The sequence below is a fragment of the Hipposideros armiger genome, unplaced genomic scaffold (assembly GCF_001890085.2).
Source record: "Hipposideros armiger isolate ML-2016 unplaced genomic scaffold, ASM189008v1 scaffold_64, whole genome shotgun sequence".
In the NCBI taxonomy this organism is placed as follows: domain Eukaryota; kingdom Metazoa; phylum Chordata; class Mammalia; order Chiroptera; family Hipposideridae; genus Hipposideros; species Hipposideros armiger.
The window spans coordinates 747,720-766,534 of record NW_017731414.1 but is presented as its reverse complement, the minus strand read 5'-3'; the positions used below and the strand labels follow the sequence as shown (position 1 = coordinate 766,534).

General features: G+C 53.9%; 1 protein-coding gene across 2 annotated transcripts in view; it reads right to left on the bottom strand.

Moving 5' to 3' along the window:
* SIN3B (SIN3 transcription regulator family member B) overlaps positions 1-18,815 on the bottom strand; it is a 38,235-nt gene that overhangs the window by 1,937 nt on the left and 17,483 nt on the right. For both annotated transcript variants that reach the window (XM_019641979.1, XM_019641980.1), the window contains 13 exons: positions 17,407-17,529; positions 16,151-16,240; positions 15,560-15,678; positions 13,528-13,735; positions 12,577-12,693; positions 11,211-11,449; positions 10,346-10,529; positions 7,628-8,246; positions 6,920-7,089; positions 3,522-3,695; positions 2,864-2,956; positions 1,202-1,296; positions 199-403 (listed from right to left, as the gene is read on the bottom strand). In XM_019641979.1, coding sequence (XP_019497524.1) covers positions 199-403; positions 1,202-1,296; positions 2,864-2,956; positions 3,522-3,695; positions 6,920-7,089; positions 7,628-8,246; positions 10,346-10,529; positions 11,211-11,449; positions 12,577-12,693; positions 13,528-13,735; positions 15,560-15,678; positions 16,151-16,240; positions 17,407-17,529 — 2,436 coding nt within the window. The remainder of the gene's footprint in view (positions 1-198; positions 404-1,201; positions 1,297-2,863; positions 2,957-3,521; positions 3,696-6,919; positions 7,090-7,627; positions 8,247-10,345; positions 10,530-11,210; positions 11,450-12,576; positions 12,694-13,527; positions 13,736-15,559; positions 15,679-16,150; positions 16,241-17,406; positions 17,530-18,815) is intronic.

The following is an 18,815-nucleotide window of genomic DNA, read 5'->3' as shown; positions in this document are numbered from 1 at the left end:
TCAGGGGCCTAGGCACCCCCAGACAGCCACGGGATGTATCTTGCGGCCCCAGGGATCCCCAGCTGGCTCTGGGCTGTATCTTGCGGGGGGGGGGTCTAGACATCCCCAGCAGGCTGTGGGCTGTATCTTGGGGCCCCAAGCACCTCCAGCCAGCTGTAGGCAGGACACAGGTTCCTAGGATGGCGACGGAAGGGGTACCTGCTTGGCCCTGCAGAGGGTCCCCCGGCGGTACATATAGTCCTCGGAGTTCACGATGAACATCATTTTGTGGGAGCTGAGCTTGAAGCGGCAGTCCACGTTGCAGGCGCTCTCCACCCCCACCAGTCGCTTCCAGGAGCTCTTGGCCTCTCCACGCAGGGCCCGCACCTGCTCACACTGCCACCTGCGGAACTTCTTGAGGTTTCTGGAAGCCAGAGGAGGATTGGCAGAGGAGGAAATCCCCAGCCGGACTTCCCAGGGGTCAGGGAGATGCAAATCGAAGCAAAATACCATCACCCAAACCTTTCAATCCAGGGACAAGCAAACCCAGGCACATCTGGGTGCTGGCAACGCTGGGAGGGGCTGCCTGGCCAGCCCTGCTGGCTCCTCCCATTCGCTTCCTTGGTCCCTCTGACAGGGGAGCCCCCGTGCCCAGGGTCCTCCTTCTCCACTCTCCCCAGATCTGCTCCCCCCTCTCTCCTCAGTCCCTCTCCCCCCCACGTCTCTACCTGCTCACTGAGACAGTCTCGTCTCAGGGACCCTCTCTCTTCTCATCAGTGGGCCTGTGACCCTGGGGACCCCTCCCCTCAGGCTGGTCCCCACCTGGCAAGTGGTCCCCACATGAATCTAAACACTCACCAACGGGCCAAACTGATCTGAAAGTCCACTGTCTCAACCTGGCCTGAGATGAGACCTGGCCCCCCTTAGCCTCTGGTCCACGGTCCCATGAACCATCATTCCTGCCTCTGGAATGGCTGCCATTCCAGAATAGCTTCTCCCTGAGGGTGCTCGCCCTTCCCCCGCTTCCCCCAGCCCCTCTGCTCCCTCAGGCAAGGCAGCTGCCTTGTTCCCTCATTCCTGGGATTACTGCTCCGCTCACCCCCGACCTCAGGAGGGCAGGGCCACACCTCACACACATCAGGTGCCCAAGCGCTCCCAGACGGAAGAAACACTGTTGTTCAGTGTCAATTAAAGACAGGGGCCTCCTTGAGGGTGCTCTCACCTCTGCAGGAACACGGGCTTCAGGAGGAAGCCTTCAGTGGGCGAGCTGGCTGCACCGTCAGTCCCCACGTATTGCTCCACGTACCGAGCCAGGTGCTGGGGGACAAAGTGAGACACAGCTGTGACTTCCCGCGCATAGGGCCTCTCTGCACCTGAGCCCAGAGCTCCCGGGAATGTGTCCCCATCACTCTCAAAGCTTTAGGGGGATGGCAGCTGTTGAGGACCCTGATGCATGATGGAAACCACCAGACTGCAGCTAGGCCGGGATGTGCACACTTGGCCACGATTAGACAACTTATGGCGTTTTGTGCTTAAATGGAGAAATCTCTTCTGTGTTAACGACCTTTCTGTATTTGTCATGGGGTAAGTTCACACGGGGGATGGAGGCACCCACATGGAGGAGGATAGCGAGGTCCAGGAATGAACACCAGGACATGAACAGAAATAGGAAGAGAAAAAGACCAAGTTGGAGGTGGGGGTGAGCAAAAGGGCTTGCAGGGGCCACCCAGGTCCAAGGTGTGCATGCCTGGTAGTGTCCAGTGACTTCATCTGCTCACCACCCTGTTAAAGCCAGAGGCTCCTCCAGACATGAGTTTAACAAAACCACATTCTGGAAACTTCCAGAAGGGGCAGGATATGCAGGCCTCCACCCTCACTTGTTTTGGAAAGTGTTTCCTGTGTGGGGAGCCCTGCAGCGGGCAAGGAAGGACACTGGGCGGGGAGCCCCCATGGCTGTGGTGGGTGGTGGGGTGGGCCCGCACTGTGAAGGAAGCTTGGGCTTATGGGCCCTGCTCCAGGCTGCGCGAGGGCACCAAGTGTCACTGCACCTTCCCATTTGTCCGGACACAAAGCTCCAGAGCAGACATGGCACTTCAGCTCCTAGTCCGCAGATCTTAGCGGCTTAACTCGAGGTCAAAAAGGCAGCAACAGGAATCATATTTCTGATGAGCTTCCTTATTACTGCTGGACTCCAGATAAGGTTCTGACGCAGTTAAGTGTCAGGGGACCAACTGTTGTGGTCTGCCTGGGAGCAGCTCCTAGGATGTGGGACTCTTGGCGATAAAGCTGGGCGTGTCCCAGGTAAACTGGGACGAGCTGCTCACTATTATGGGTTGAACTGTGTCCCCGAAAACGACATGTCTAAGTCCTAACCCCTGGCACCTTTCATATGACCTCATTTGGAAATAGGGCCTTTGAAGATACAGTCATGGTAAGGTGAGGTCACCCAGGATTTAGGGTGAGCCCTAAATTCAATACCTGGTGTCCTTGTGAGAGACACAAGGGAAAACACTGACCCTAGTGGAGTGTGCGACCTGGAGCGTGGGCCAGGATGTTCTTCTGGTGATCATGGCTAGGGACCTGGAGCGCTAAGCTTTAGCACAGGGAATGCAGCGGTCACACCACTTGGGGTCACGGGGATGCCACGTTGTCTACGGGAGGAGCCGGGAGCCAGGGTTTGGGGGAGAGCGGCCTGGCTCTCACGACCCGCCTGCCCTGGGACACACCCTTGTCTCCTGAGAGGTCTCTGAAACTCCCACCCGTCTCAGGCTTCCATGGAGAGCATGTGGCCTGTGCTCTTGGGGTGGGAGCCCAGGATGCCACCATGGTTGCCCCTGGCCCCATAGTGTGCACAAGGCACAGGGCATGGCACCGTGGTCCTCACCTGGACCTCCACGGGGTCCTCAGTCTGGGCCTCCTCGGTGTCCAGGAGCTCGATGGTCATGATTACCTGCCCTTTGCGCTGAAGGAACATCACCTGGGGAAGGCAGAGGACAAAGCCTGAAGTCAAGGGAACAGCAGGGCTAACGCAGGACAAGGTTGAAAGGTCATCAATGACCTTCCTTCAGGGACCATGTGCTGGGCTCTGTGGTGCCCTCTGAGGCTGGGCCAGTATCCAGAGGCCCAGTGAAGGAAGTGCGTATGGGACCAGCTGTAGCAGAATTATGATGCAGCCTAAGCACGCCCCTTCCCCCCACCCCTGGCCCCTACAACAATGGCTGGGCCCTCCTGTTGTGGGAGCCCACCACCTACCGTGTTTCCCCAAAAATAAGACCTAGCCTGAGAAGAAGCCCTAGCATGATTCCTCCAGGATATGGAGGGCACGCACCCCTCACATGAGGGTTTTATGACCTGTTTCAGGAAGAAGGGTGCCTTTTCTACAAATTCCTTCAGCTTAAAATATTCAGTATGCCAAGGTGCCATATTTTGGCACCTAAAATCACGCGAGGGCTTATTTTCTGCCTAGGTTTTATTTTCAGGGAAATAGGGTAGCACCCCCAGCCCCCAGCCTCATATGGGGCTGAGCGTGGCTGGCCTCTCACCTTGAAGCAGTTCTCGTCAGCCATGCACCGCTCCGCCTTCCACTGGTAGCTCGTCTCCCTCGCGGCGCGGACACAGCGGGAGGAGAGGTTCCCACCGGCGGCGCCCCGCTTCTTCTCGTTCAGGTAGAGCTCCACCACCTTCAGACAGACGTCATCGCTCACGAGATGGTGCAACTGGTGGGGAGGGAGAGCCAGTGGGTGCCAGGGTGTGTGCCCCCAGGACGAGCGAGCACAGCCGCCGCTCACACCTCCTGCTGGGGTCCCCGCCTCACCCCAAGAGGACATGGTAGAGCCCATGATATGGGGATGAAGGCCAGGATCCCATGGGCCATGGAGGGTGACCAGTACAGGGTTCAGAACAGACCAGAGGAGACAGGACGACAGCAGACCAGACCAGAAAAAAACAGACTAGAGTAAACCAGTCCAGAGCAGAGCAGAGAAGACCAAACCAGACTAGACCAGCACCGCCTGAGTGCGAGAAACACCCAGAATAAATACAGAAGGAAGTGTTCTAAAATAGGGATGGTTAATTATCTGAAAGTGTTGAGAGGGAGGGTGGTTACTGTTCCTAAATGTTAAAACTATAAACTCAATGAATTCCTTTAATTCCTACGAACAAATTTAAAACCATCAGGTTTAAGAAGAAGGGAGTAACGGAAATAGTCAGGGTGCAGGGTCAGATGGAGCTGGTGTGAGTCGGCCCCAGGAGCACGAGCTGCATTCGGACAGGCCAGACTCAGGGGCCTGGGTTCTACCCTGAGTGTTGCTCTGTTGAATCAATATAGTAACATGTAGTTATATGCAAGTCTCATACAGTGCCTGGCACATGGCAGGTTCCTGATAAACACTGGCTTATTACTGAAAACAAGAAATGCTGAAGAACAAACAAAAAGAGGCAAAGAGTGTGGACACGGCCCCTCCAAGGCAGGTTACAGATATCGGCATGGAAGGGCCCTGTGAGCATCTGGTCCAGGGCATTGACAGCTGGGTCTGGTGGAGCCACAGCTGTCCCCAGAGCTGTGGCCCAATGGGGACAGACTCGACCCCAGCCCGGAGGTGAGGCACTCGGCCTCATGGTGTCCCGAGTCACTGAAACTGCAGGGCCCCATGCCCGCTTCCCCATCACCAGGCCGCCGTGGCCATGACTGTGGATGGTGACAGGGAGGGAGGGACAGAGACCCAGCTCAGCATGCAGAGGGAAATGGGAAGGCTGATGAAGACAAAAGGGTTAGGTGTCAGAGCAGAGCTGTCTTTTTGTATGTATCCTTGTAGCCAGAAAACTTGAAGCTTCTGGCTCATCAATGAGGAAAACTGGCACATGGCGTGGGTGGGTTCTTCACAAGCCAGGACAGCCAAACAGCCACAGAGGGACAAAAAGGTGCCAACCCCAAAAGCTATTGGGGAAATGTAATGTAAACCACAACGCGATCACACTGCCCCCTCAGCCCAGGAGAGATGCGGGAGATCGCTAATCCCCGTCCCTGGGCAGGATGCAGAGTGCCCACTGGGAAACCAGGAGCTTCTACCGAGGCTGGCAGGCCTGCCTCCACACCACTCAGGGGAATGGAGGAAATGCCCAAATAGCCACTAGGAGATATGCAGTGCTGCTCCAAGGGCCCAGATGGGAGTTTATTCCCTGGAGCCCTTCCAAGGCTAAGATGAGGGAGCCATGGGCATGTCAACAGACAGGAATGTCACACAGTCACGCTGCCAGACACAAGTCAGACAGGTGGTGTACTTCCATTTACATACAGCTCAAGGCCAGAAACCAGAAACAGAGGAGTGGGTCCCCAGTGGAGAGTGGCTGGGAGGGGCAGTGGGTGCGAGTATCCATATGTGAAGGCCCACTGAGCTATGCACTTACTTAGGATTTGGGCACTTTTCTGTAATAAATAAAGAAGTTTCTCAAACCTGGAAGGAAATGCCTTTTCTAGAATGTTTCCAGGACCCTTTCGGGGGGGGGGGGCAGTAATGACATTCTTTTCCTGGCTTCTCTTCTGCTTTACAGTGAACAGCCTTATTTGATCATCAGTAAACAAAAGTCAAGTTGAAGAACAACTGCAATGGTAACTGAGCAGGACCCACGTCAGAACCACACCAGGCCCACCTGGGAATTTGCTGTTTACATCCATGTGACCAGTTTCCTCTCATTGAGACCAGTTTCCTCTCATTGACAACTGGCTGTGAGCAATGTTTCACGACTATAAATGATGCTGATGAACGGCACTGATATCCCCCCACCCCCCAAGTGGGCTAAGATTCTTTTCACACGGCCAAATTTCCACCCCAAATGTCTTGTCAGCAGGGACTCAAACAAATCCTTGCAAGCACATGTTCACAGCAGCATTACCCACAATTGCCAAAAGGTGGCAACAACCCAGGTGTCTATCCATGGATGAATGGATGAACACAATGGGGTCCACCCACACAATGAAATATTACTCAGCTATAAAGAGGAACAAAGCACTCACTGACACACGCTACATACAACATGGATGAATCTTGAAAACATCATGTTGAGAGAAGCCAGACATAAAAGACCACACAGTATATGATTCTGTGTCTAAGAAATGTGCAGAACAGGCAAATCCAGAGACAGAAAGCAGATTGGTGGTTGTCAGAGGCTGGGGGAGGAGGGTGAGGAGTGACTGTTAATGGGGACAGGATCTCCTCTAGGGGTGATGGAAATGTTCCGGAACTAGATAGAGGTGGTAGTTGCACAACATTGTGAATCTACTAAATGCCAATGAGTTGTTCACTTTAAAATGGTTAATATTGGGGCTGGCCGAGTGGCTCAGTTGGTTAAGAGTTGGCTTAAGAGCATAAGCTCTGAGCAACCGGGCAACCAGTTCGATTCCCACATGGGCCAGTGACGCTGAACCCAAGCTGAGCTGTTGCTGAGCTGCCAACAGGTGGCAGGATGGCTCAGCTGGTGTAACAACAATGCCTGTTTAATGGTGAGCTACACCCACCTGCAACTAAGACTGAACTCCGCACCTTGAGCTGAGCTGCCACCCGGATGGCTCAGTGGATAGAGTGTGCGCTCTTAACAACAAGGCTGCTGGTTCGATCCCTGCATGGAATGGTGGCTCTGCCCACTCACAACTAATATTGAACACAGCACCTTGAGCTTAGAGGCCACGAGCTGCCGATAGGCAGCCAGATGGTGACTGGCGCCCTCCCCAACGAAGACTAAAGAACAATAACTTGGCTGGTCCCCTCCCCCAACCCCCCAATAAAATCTTAAAAGAGAACAAAAAAAGGAAGCTGCTGACATGGGGCAAACTGCAGAGCACCAGAGTCTGGCAGGGACAGGCAGGGAGTCAAGGGGAGGTGCTGCTGCCCCATATGTTACACCTCCCGCCAGCCTGCTGGCCGCCAGTCCCTCGCTTGCTCACCTGGCGCGCGATGCTCTGTACCAGCTTGTCCATGGTGAAGCCAACGTAGGCGTGGATGGTGAACATCTCACGCAGGGTGTCCTCGTACTGTGTGGGGTCGATGCTGCCGTCCAGGAGGCTGCGCACCATGTCCAGGAAGGCTGGGTAGTATTCTTCCAGCTCTACCTCACCTGAGGGCAGGAGGGGACCAGGTCACCCAGGGCCACAGCTATGAGGTCCCCACCAGGGTCAATCTGTTTGTAGAATCTCCACGGAACAGAGCAGCCCTCCTTCCCCACCTCCTGCTATGGGTTTCCTAATGCTGGCCCAGGGCTCCAGGATAGAAGCTCGGCTGGGCAGTGGTTCCACGCATCCAGGCTTAGGGGAAAGCACCCAGAGCTTCATGCTTAGGGAGGGTGGGCGAGAAGCGGCTATGGCTGTGGTCTGGCTATGCCAGTTTCCTGTTTCGGCCAGGGCACTACAGCCAGGAGTGTCACCGCTTGGGGAGGCTGGGGAAGGGAGTTCAGGACTTTCTTTTTGTGACTTCTTATTTGAAATTCCTCATCTGAGATAACATAATCATTTCAAAATGAAAAGTCAGAAAAAATGCAAGGGCACATTTCTGATTACATAAGCTATGAACTGGAACCCTTGGGGCCCACTCAGGTGGCCACTCTCTCAGCGCCCGCAGGTCATCCCGGGGCTCTGGCAGGGTCTGGGGGGGCTCACTAGGCTGCTTCAGCCGCAGCTCCATGGCAGGATCACTGCCCTTCTCCCGGCGGCCCTCGCAGAGCAGCTTCTCCCGCTCCTTCTCAGTCCGATACTCCAGGAGCTGCTTCTGCGCCTGGCGGTAAATCTTCAGGAGCCGGGAGCACAGGGTCTGGTGGAGGCGCAGGAAGAAGTACCAGTTGTTGTTGGCGAAGAAGAGGCTGTAGACATCGTCCAGGGCCTTGTGCACGGGTGGTGGCGGCGGGGGTGGCGGCGGCTGCTCGGCAGTGGGACCTTCGCCTGCGGCCCCCTTCTCCTCCGGGGGGCTACTCTGTGGCCCAGGCGCCGGCTTCTTCCGGTCGCAGGGATCCAAGCTCTGCTCCTGGGGGCTCCCCCGGCCCTCGTCGGCAGAGTCCTCAGATGCCCCCAGGTCCAGCTGCTGAGAGAAGAGGCTGGGCACGAACTGGTGCACCAGCTGGTGGATGGTGCCCTGGTCCTCTTTCTGGATGGCCGGCTGCCGCTTCACGTAGTAGCTGATGAGTGCAGCCGCGTCCTCCAGGATCTGCCTGTCCTCGTACACGAAGATGAGGTGTGGTTCGCTGGAAGGGGCACTGCGGCCCTCTGAGTGCTGCTCCTGGTGCTGGGGACAGGGTGGCTGTCAGGTTGGGAACTGACCACACTGGGAAAACCCAAGACGGGGACCCAGGGCTGAGGGGCTCTAATGGAGCCACAATGCACAGCAGCAGGACCAGTACGGGACCAAACTCTCTCCCACCAGCACCTAGAGGCCAGGGGACGTGAAGGGGGCAGTTCCCTGGTTACCCAATTCCAGCTGACCTGGGCTGCTCAGTGCAAGCTTTCCACGGGGGTGAGGAAGGTTCAGGGCATACCCTGGCCTCTCTGCCCACCATCATTCATTCATGGATGCTCAGCTAGACCTGAAGACCTGGGACTGCTTACCCATGGACCCTTTCCTCCCTCAGCCCTTCACACCTACCCCATACCCTGTCTGTCCTCTTCCCACCTGCCACCGGCCCCTCCACGGTCCTCCTATCACCCAGCACCCGCTGCCGTTCACCTGCCCACTTCGACCATCTCCTCATTGAGCAATCTGACCAAGAGGAAGACAGCCAGCTCTACCACGCCCCTCCAGGCCCTCCCACACAGCTCAGGAGAGGACCCCAGCACCTGGCATGCTGCCCTGCAGCCTCTCCAGCCTCACGGCATCCGGTGCTCCTCCTCCGATGCTTCAGGGGCAATGAGCTCTGTCCTGCTGTGCGCAGGACCTTTGTATGAACCCGTCTGCTCTTTCTCCCTGAAGAACTGTGTCCCTAGGTTCACCCCTCCCTTTGGTCTTTATCTAGCTAATTATTTTTCTTCCCCAAACCTGAAGACAACCACTGCTTCTCCCAGACTGCCTCGAGCTGCATGATGTCAGCCCCCGACGTGGGGATCCCAGGCTTTTGGGAAAAGTGAGTGTGGGTGCCATCCCTGTAGGTGGGACCTCCTAAGGGCAGGGCCTGGGCCTCCCACGCTGTGCCTGCCCCTCATCAGCCAAATGTCCCTTTCTCCTCTGCCCCCAGGAAAAGAGCCAAGGAACTCAATGGTCAGTGGTGAGTCTGCTGGGCCACATCATCACTCCCAATTTGATGATGCACCATGGACCCTGCTGGGGTTGGGGGGACTCAGGCCTCAAAGGCCCACCTGAGGACTAAAGCGAGGAGGCCAGACAGGCTGCAGGGTGGAGCCAGGGTCCAAGGGGTGGGTCCTGCAGGGCTGAGGGTGCCCCAGGGGGAGGGAGGCAGGAAGGAAGTGGGTCTCAGGAACCCCCAGCTGTGCCAATCAAGAGCCTGGAAACCTCGGGCAAGCAGTCTGGCTCCTCTGCCTTCCATTTCTGTACCCTAAGAGGAGGTATGACCACTGCCTGCTTACACGAGGAATAAAGGGGGATAAGGGACCCTGCTAAGGCAGGTGCTCAGTCATCGATGCTGCCCTCTCTCTGTGACCTGGGTACAGTCTGGGAGCAGTGCCCCCTCCCTCACCACTCTTCAGAGCTCTGGCCGATCTCCCTGACAGCCACGTCCAGCAGCCTCTACCTCCCTGCTTGGCCTCCCACTGCAGGCTCTTGTTAGTAACTTGCTCCCTGCGTGCATTTTTAAAAGGCCTAGATCCTCAGAGCCCAAGAGCATGGCCCTACCTCATTTCTGTGGTTCAGGCCCCATGAGCCCAGATGTTCCAAGGCTGGCAAGAGGGCACAGTGCAGCAGCTGGAGGTAAAGCCCTGATCTCCTGCAATTGGCCTCGGCAAGTAGCCACCTCTTGTGCCTCAGTTTCCTCACTGCTAAAATCTGGATAATAGTACCGTATAGGAAGGTCTGTGAGCAAGGGTTATGGGATGTTCCTTCTGGGTGTTCTAACACTGCATGACATACAACAGCGGTGGAGATGGGAACGCTGCTAGTATTAGGCACCTAACAAAGGTCCATCAAGGCCCACATGGGGAGAGGGAGGGAGGAAAAGAGAGGGACAGAGGAGAGAGACCCTTGCTGACAACAGCAGAGCCGCTGCAGCCCTTCTCCTGGCCAGCCCTAGTCCACAGAAATAATCATCCTCACCCCTACGCAGCCCTGTGCGGGCGATGTCACTAACCCTGTCTACCCGCTCAGAAATAGAGGCACAGAGACTCAGTGCTGCCTGAGGCTGATGGGCCTGCTCAGACCTGGGTGGAGGAGGGCCTTACCTCATCATAGACGCTCTCAATCTCATTGAGCAAGCTCTTGGAGCGAAGGGCCTTGGTGTCGTTCTGCTTGAAGTTCACGGCCTGGTGATCTAGGGACTTGAGGTATGCCTTCTCGTACTGTTCCCGCCAGATCTTGTTGAAGCCCTGCTGGGCCTCCCGCCACTCCTCCTCCTTGGCCTTCAGCCTGCAGGGACCAGAGGGGCTCAACACAGGGACAGCATGGGGAGGACCGGGGGTGCCTGCCTGAGTCACCCTGAGTAGGACCAGCCCGTCCACCCAGACCAGCCAAAGCACTCTGAACTTGGGACAGCCAGCTCCTGACCTGTCTGTGCACTGGGTTCTGTGTTGAATAGAGGGAGGGAGAGAGGAAGCAAAGGCCCTGGAGATCCAATGTAGCCAGTTTTCCTGCCGGAACCAACCTCCTCCCAGTCCTGGCTCCCGCCACTGACCACGCCCTGTATAGCTACTGGCTGGACTGTGCCAATCTCGTGAGGGAAGGGACTGTGTGGGCCTTGCTCAGCTCCCCAACTCCAAGGCCAAGCACAGCACCTGAATGAGGGCCGCCACACAACCGAATTGATACCTGTTCACTAGCATGGAAGGGATCCTAAGACATCTTACTAAATAAAAGGCAAGCTGTGGTACAGGTCCCACTCTTCATGTTCAGATCTGATTATGTCTGTAGCAGGATGTGCTAGAAGGATAACCATTAACCGTGTTTTTCTCTCGGGAGGGGAACAGGGAGATGAAGGAAAAATGGAAAATCCAGTAAGCCAGAATGAGACCCCACAGACACCCCTCCTGATAACGCCTGTAAGAAACAGCACTAATGAGCTCCCACGGGGCAGCCAGAAGCTGAGGACACCTTTTGAGGACGACAGGGACGGCGGTGACAGGGTTTTTCTTGAGGCTCTCGATGATCTCCGGAGCCTTGTCGCCATAGATGCGATGGATGGCGCGACGCTGGATCACCTCCGATGTGCCTCCCAGGCAGTCGTCCAGCCGGAACTTCTCCTGGTCTTCTGGCGCCATCCGGGACAGCTTCTTCTGCACGCTTTCCAACACCCGGATCGTGGCCAGGTTGGTCTCCAGGACTACGTCTAACTATGGAGAGGAAGGCAGGAACGGGTCGGCCATTGGGGGTGGTCATCGGGGCCCTAGAGAAGGGCCTGGGCTGGCAGAGGGGATGCTTGGATGGAGATAACAAACTCCGTGTCTGAGGGGGGATGACAGGCACCAGGAGGAGGGACCCTGGTGAGGGTCTGGGGGCCTGAGCAAGTGTGGCTGACTATGGGGCTGGCATCTACCCAGGGGAGGTGCCAATGCAGGACTCGGCGCTCAGGGACTGAGACCTGTGAGTCGCTTACTGCTGGCTGACTCCCTTCATGGGCATCAAGATGATGTTTCGTTTGGCAATCAAAAGAAAGGCACCCGAGGTGCATTTAGCCCCTGAGGGAACCAATCCCCAAAGGGTACATACTGTGTGATTCCATGTATGACAGTGACAGAGATGGAGGACAGATCAATGTTGCCAGGATGGGGCCAGGAGGGAGGTGTTTGGCTCTAAAGGGCAGAATGAGGGGTCCTCGTGGCGGGGAGCTGTTCAGTATCTTGGCTGTGGTGGTGGACACATGAACTTCCACAGGGGGGAGAATTGCAGAGAGCCGAATCCACACGCACACACCATACATGCACACACATGTGAACACAGGCATGCACACATACGAATACAGTCCAACTGGGCAGATGTGTCAACGTCACTGTCCTGGCTGTCATACTGTGATGAATTTACAAGCTGTTACCACTGGGGGAAGGGAACCTGGATGGCTCTGTGTTATTTCTTACATTGCATGTGAACCTACAATGATCTCACTAAAATTTGAAAAAATTAACTTAAGCTAACTTAATTTTAATTCAAGTAATTAAATCCAAATATATATATATTTTAAAAATGAAAAGAAAAAGCACCATTGTCCCGCTAGCCCAGAGGAAAGCAAGGCAGAAAAGAGACCTGCCAGAAGCTGCCCCTGTTAAAAGCACTGGAGTCCCAGAACCAAAAGGAGGTAAGGGGTTGAGGAGGGTCAGGATACATCCCAGGGACAGGAAGGTGAGCAGGGGAGAGTGAGAGAGCAGGGCCATGGAAGTGGGGGACAGCATGTACCCCGGGTCCTCCCCAATGCTGGCTAGGACTCAGGGCCGCTGAGAGGGCCCCACCGTGCCAGCACACACACCTCAAAGCGCTCATCTTCACAGCGATGCAGCTGCTCCTCATAGGGCGTCTTCTTGGAGCTCACGAAGGTGGAGTCCTCTGACCAGGAGGGGAAGGAGACCCAGGTGTCATTCAGCACCTGTGCCAAGAGGAAACACCGTTACTGGCATGACAGGCCCCGGCGGCCAGGACTGTGTACTATGTTGTCCAGTGTAGAAGATACAGGAGTAATACCATCCTGATTTTACAGGAAATCCACTTATCATACAAATAGTAAAATTAATTTTAAAGTGGTCTTAAACATGACTTTAGTCAAGTGAACAAATATTATTTCAGGGGTAGGCAAACTTTCTCTGTAAAGAGCCAGATAATAAATATCTCAGGTTTTGTCAGCCATGCAGTCAGCTGGGACTACTCAATGCTGCCTCGGTCCTGGTAAAGCAGCCACAGGCGATACGTAAATTAATGGGTGTGGCTGTGTGCCAATAAAACTTGATAGACAAACACAACAGGTAGGCTGGGTTTGTAGAAGGTTTGGCCCACAGGCCAGTGTGCCGACACCTGGACTATACTGTGGAATCCAGCAGGTACTCTTGAATTCTGGAAACACATTAACAGCCTGTCCACTAACCCCAAAGGAACATTCAATAGTCAAGCTAAAAGGAAACATGCTGAGGGCAGTGAACTGGGGCAGAGCAGGCTTATGGCAAAAATAAATTTAAGTCAAAATGATGGAGGAATGTGCCAAATCCTACACCAGTGCCACAGGCTCTGTGGCTTACCAAAATTGCCAATAGGGTAAGAAACTGTCATCTCTGATCAGGTATTTTCTTTTGCCACATCCCAGCAGCATCCATCATTCAACATTTGGGGGGGTTGATAGTCATTAATCGGACACATGGGGGTGACGAGTGTTTTTGCGGGGGACAGGGGGCATGTATCACACAAGATGACATGAGCCCCGGGGAGCTACCTCCTTGCAGATGGCCGTCCTCCCGCTGCACTTGGGCTGCTGGTAGGTTTTAGGAAGCGCCCGGTAGCTGGATCCAATGCGCTTGCAAGACGCATAGTCGATTTCCCGACTTATTCCATCCCCGGATCTGTCATTCATGGGTGGGGCGAATGACAGCTCTTTCACCCCCAGGAAGGACTTGAATTGTGCAAAGAGTTCTGGAAATTTCCTTCAGAAATAAAGACAAATGGTTAAATCAGTACCCCTGGGGCTTTCTGGGAGTGATCTAGAGATTTCAGAATGGCTCTGTGTAAATGCCTGTGGTTATAGTCAGAATGCAAGGTCGGGGAGGAGACGCAAGAGGTGGGACCTAGTGTCCGATGTGCCAAGCCCCACCTGGGAGTGAATCTGCACCCCCCACCTCCCCCACCCACTGGCAAAGCTTTGTCACCAGCCAGGTCCTGCCACTTGTACACTTGTAGGATGGCCTTGAAACATGCTGGAAAAGATGACCTAGTCTGTCAGAAGCTGGGTCAGCAATGTTCCTTGACTGGAAGAGGTCGGGGTTGGCCAACTATGGCCAACCTGCCTATGCTTGTCTTATTGGAACAGTTTAATTGGAGTTATTAAAGTTTTATTAGCACAGTGACTATTCCTGACTCACTCCTTGTGGCTTCTTTTGCACAATGCCAGAGTTGGGTAGATCGGACCCTTGACCCTTGGCCCTTGACAGATAAGTCTGCTAAGCTCTGTTCCGGAGCCTCCCATGGGGAGTCACCTCCTGGGAACACCCTCTGTAGATAGTTGTCACAAGTATAATGTATGTTGATTGAAAGGTTTTCATGCAATTTACCTCAGTTATCACCTGGATTTATGAATTTATCAAATCCTACTGAAAGGGTGCAGTTATTATGGCAGCTGGCACAGTGATCCTGCTGTCACAGAGCCACAAAGACAACCCTGAGGTTGGCTGTCTTTGAGGCTAAATAGGTCACGCATACAGTTGTGTATAATGCATGCTCACCATGTTCCAGATTCTATTTTAAAGGCTTAAGAGCCCAGGTGGAGCTTTCTGAAACTGAGGTCAGACTGGCTAAGAAATTTGCCCAATGTGACAGCACTGATGATGGGGAGGAAACCCTGGGATGCGGCCAACCCCCATCCTAAAGCGCACTGTGCATGAACTCTGCATGCACATTCACCTCTTAGAACGTCCCTGCCTTCCCAGCAGCTGCCCTGGCCTGGGGTCTGCCCACACAGTAGCTGCCCACATCCTGTAGCTGGATGTACTGGAAGCTGGTTGCTGACCTGCTAATGGGGTTTCTCTCTGGGCAGCTGGGATGCTAGATAGTTTTTCATTCTTCCTGCATTTTGATTGTTAGAATTTTAAAAGCCTACATTAAAAGAATCTCCAGGGTTTTTATGCTGGTGGAAAAAGCAGATCCTGAAAGGTTACATACTGTACAATTCCATTTACATAACACTTGTCATGTAAGTTAGAGATGAAGCACAGATGGGTGGTTGTCAGGGGCTTGGGGCTGGACAAGGACAGGGAACAGGAAGGAGGCAGGCATGCGTATCGAAGGTCAGCACAAGGATCCTTATGGGTCTTGGGCCATTGAGTATCTGAGTATCTTCACTGTAGTGGTAGACGCACCACCCTTCCCAGGAGAGAGAGAGAGAGAGAGAGAGAGAGAGAGAGACAGAGAGAGAGAGACAGAGAGAGACAGAGAGAGAGACAGACACACACACACACACACACACACGAAATAGGGAAATCTGCAAGGATGGATGGGTTGCCCAAATGTCACCATCTTGGTTGTGGTGCTGACTTCAGATGTTACCATGGGGGGGATTGGTCCTAGGATCTGTGTTCTTTCTTACAACTGTAAGTGAACCTGTAACAATCTCCACAACAATTTCTACTTAAAGACTACATAAAAAAAACAAACAAAAAACCTATCATTTCTCAAAAGCGATAGCCCAAAGAAGGGCAGACAAAGAGTTTATAAAAACAAAACCCATGTGAGGAGTCTGGGGTAGTACTGCTCACCCTAGAAATGGACTGACGAGCTGGAGGAGCTCGGAGCCGGACACAAGCTCCTGGTTGAAGAGTGCAATGCAGCGTAGAAAGTTCTCATAGACCTCCTGGCTCTTTAGGACCCTGCGCACCTGTGTGGAGAGCAAGTCAGGGCGCCATGCAGGCCAGGCCCAATCCCTGCTTCCTCACCCACTTGGATCAGACAACACTAGGTGCAAGCAGAGTCACCAACAAATGCATGCTCTAAAGTGACTGGCTGTGGTCTGCTGGCAACACTCTCTGTGCAGCAATTCGCAGCTCAGACAGCATGTGCACAGGGCCATCTCACTGGCTCGGCCCACTGACCCTGGGTGGGAATCCCAGGACCATCCCTGCTTTAAAAAAGCCACACAGCTGAGGAGTGGTAGATATGTCCTTAAACCCGCCTGGACCCTGATCTCTGCTGCCTCCTGCCCACCAACTGCCACTTGCTCGGTGATGGTACACACTCCCTTCTACCATGAAAGCTGGTGCCAGCCCCTCCTCCCAGACCCACCCAAGAGCTCCCCTACCTGTTTCCTTCCCAGGAGCTCCCACCCTGCACATCTGAGCCCCAGTGGTCACCTTGTCAAAGAAGGAGAACTCCTGCAGAGTCCCATACTTCCCTACAGCGGCAATTGACAGGTCTTTGGTACCACGCAGTTTCATTTTCTTCTGTGGAGAGAAATTCATGCTGTCAGAGCTCTGTGTATCCCACAGACAGCCCCTCTGTCCATCTTTGTTAGAGTCAAAACACCTCTAGCACTGAGCTCTCCTTATGGGAACCATCATGGGATGCTGGATGAGATTTTCCCAGGATCCCCAAGGATGAACTCAGGACCACCCACCTTCACCTCTGTGACCCACTGAAAGGTGAAGGTAACGTGACCGCCCTACCCACAGTCTGGGATCTAAATCTCAGCAGTTTAGGATTTTGTTAACAGGCAGGAGCATCATAAAGTTGAAATAGCAAGGGAGCAGTGCCCCTGGGTACAGTATCAGAAACCTCTCTCCTGCCTGTTTTGTCCTGTGGCCCGTGACGGTGATGGGAAGGGGAAAAGAAAGAGACAGGAAGAGGACAGCATTAGTGGGATCCTGGAGAAGCCCAGGTTTTAAATCTCTGTGAAGATTTTTGTCTCTAAGCTGGGCTAGGACCTGAATTTGGCTACACTTGAGGCATTGAGGATGCCACAAAACCATCTCTCAAGAGCCTGAAGAATGATGGGATGTGTCAAGAGGGCATAGGAGTCAGAACAAAGGGTCCAACTGGCCAAATCTGGGACAGTCTGGGCATTAAGATAAACTGATAGTCATGGATTATAACCTGAAGTCCATGTTGATATAAGTAACTAAATAAACGGGGATAAAGAGAAAGCCCATCCTTACAGTAAAAGTCACCTAGTACATGCACAAGGAATGATGGAATTAGAAAATCACTATCATGGGTGATGAGTGCAACAGGAGCTAGATCTCAGCCCCTCTCACGCCTCAGCAGGGCACCTTGTGCAGTGACTAACCTGCACAACTGTATATGGGGCCTTGCCCATGCAAGAGTCGTGATGGTGAAAAGGAACAGATGGAACATTATATTCTGTTTTTGCAGAAGGAGTAACACTCCTCATAACTATCTGTGAGTTGGGGGAACTGATGAACAGCCACCTTAGAGGTGAGCCGACTTCTCAAGGTCCCACAGCCGGTGCCTTTCAAGCCATACCAGGGTCCAGACTCAGCCCCCTGCCCCATGCCTGCTGCTTGTTCCTCAGGTCTTCTACAGAGAAGGCCAGGATGCTGGGTGTCCGTATCCACACTAGTGGACATCTACAAACGCAGCTGACTGTTACCTTGGCCGGTGCTGACACAGGACGGAGCAGCGAGGGCCGGGAGCGCTTTTTGCTGTGTTCCAGGTTTTTCTCGTGCTCACTCTTCTGGACACTGTTCATTTCGCAGGGCCCATTTCCTGTGAACTAAGGACACAAACACAGGAGATGGTTAGCACTGCAGAGACTCAGCTAGGCCCATCAGTGCTATTCTCCATTTGTCTGAGTGCACAGAACTGCCTTCAACTGGGCCCACAGCCCCAGCCAGCACTGCCACGGGCCAGGGGCTCTGTCCACATGTGAGGTGACCCCAGCTCTGGAGACGTTCATGTTTACTGGGGGAGAGATCAGTGTACCCAGACCATCACAGTGTAACACCAGGAGGCTGGGAGAAGGCTCACAGAAGGCTGCAGTGGAGGATGGGTCCTGATAGGTGAGGGAGGACTCAGGGTGAAACACTGGAGTTGGGCCTGGGCATGTGGGGCTCACCGGGAGGACCACTGATAATGGGAGGTCTGGTGGTCAAATGCGCAGCAGAGAGGGAAAGCATTTCAGACAAAGACTGGCATGCGCAAAGCCCCAGCAGCAAGAGGAAGCATCTGACTGCCGCCAGGTCACTCGGGGGCCTCCAGCCAAGTTTATATTATTTCTAGGAATGAGAAAATACTTCCTGGGAGCAGTGTCATCACTCAGTGGGGATTCATCACTGGTCCGCTCAGGCTCTGCACCCGCCATCAATGAACAGGTCAGAGAAGTTTGTCCCAAGTGGGGTATCTATAGGGTGTCAGCAATGTTTACAAGAACAGTTCTGGAATAATCTAGTCAGGATTTGCATCTATGTGAATGTGCTGGAAGGAAAGCTGGAGCAGGCGGGGGGAGGGTGGACAGACTGCAGCTCTGCTGCAGGATGTGGGCAGGGCCGGGGAGGCACACTGAAATCACCTCACCATGGGAACTGGACTTGGAGATGCCACACGAAGGACATGCTGTTGACCCAAAGCGTGAGCTGGGTAAGCGAATCATGCAGTATCCAAACAAAACAGTAGCATCTATCAGATCAATGTGAGCTCTGTGTCTCCATCACTGCTAGGGATGGGTGTATCTGATACATTGGTACATGAAACAGGAAAACAACAACCCCAGTGGCAGAACAAACAGTGTGCCAGTTTTTGTTTTTTTTTTCGTTGAGCCATCCTGCCACACTCAGCAGCAGCTCAGCTCAGGCCGGGAATCGAATCGCTGTTGCTCAAACCTCAAGCTCTTGAGTGAGCTCTTAACCAACTGAGCCATTCGGCCTGCCCTTGTGCCATTTTTTTTTTTAAAGATTTTTATTGGGGAATTGGGGGATGGGAACAGCGCTGGGGATTTGGGGGAAGGGGAACAGACAAGTCGCTGTCCTTTTGTTCTTCAGTCTAGTTGTGGAGGACGTTGCT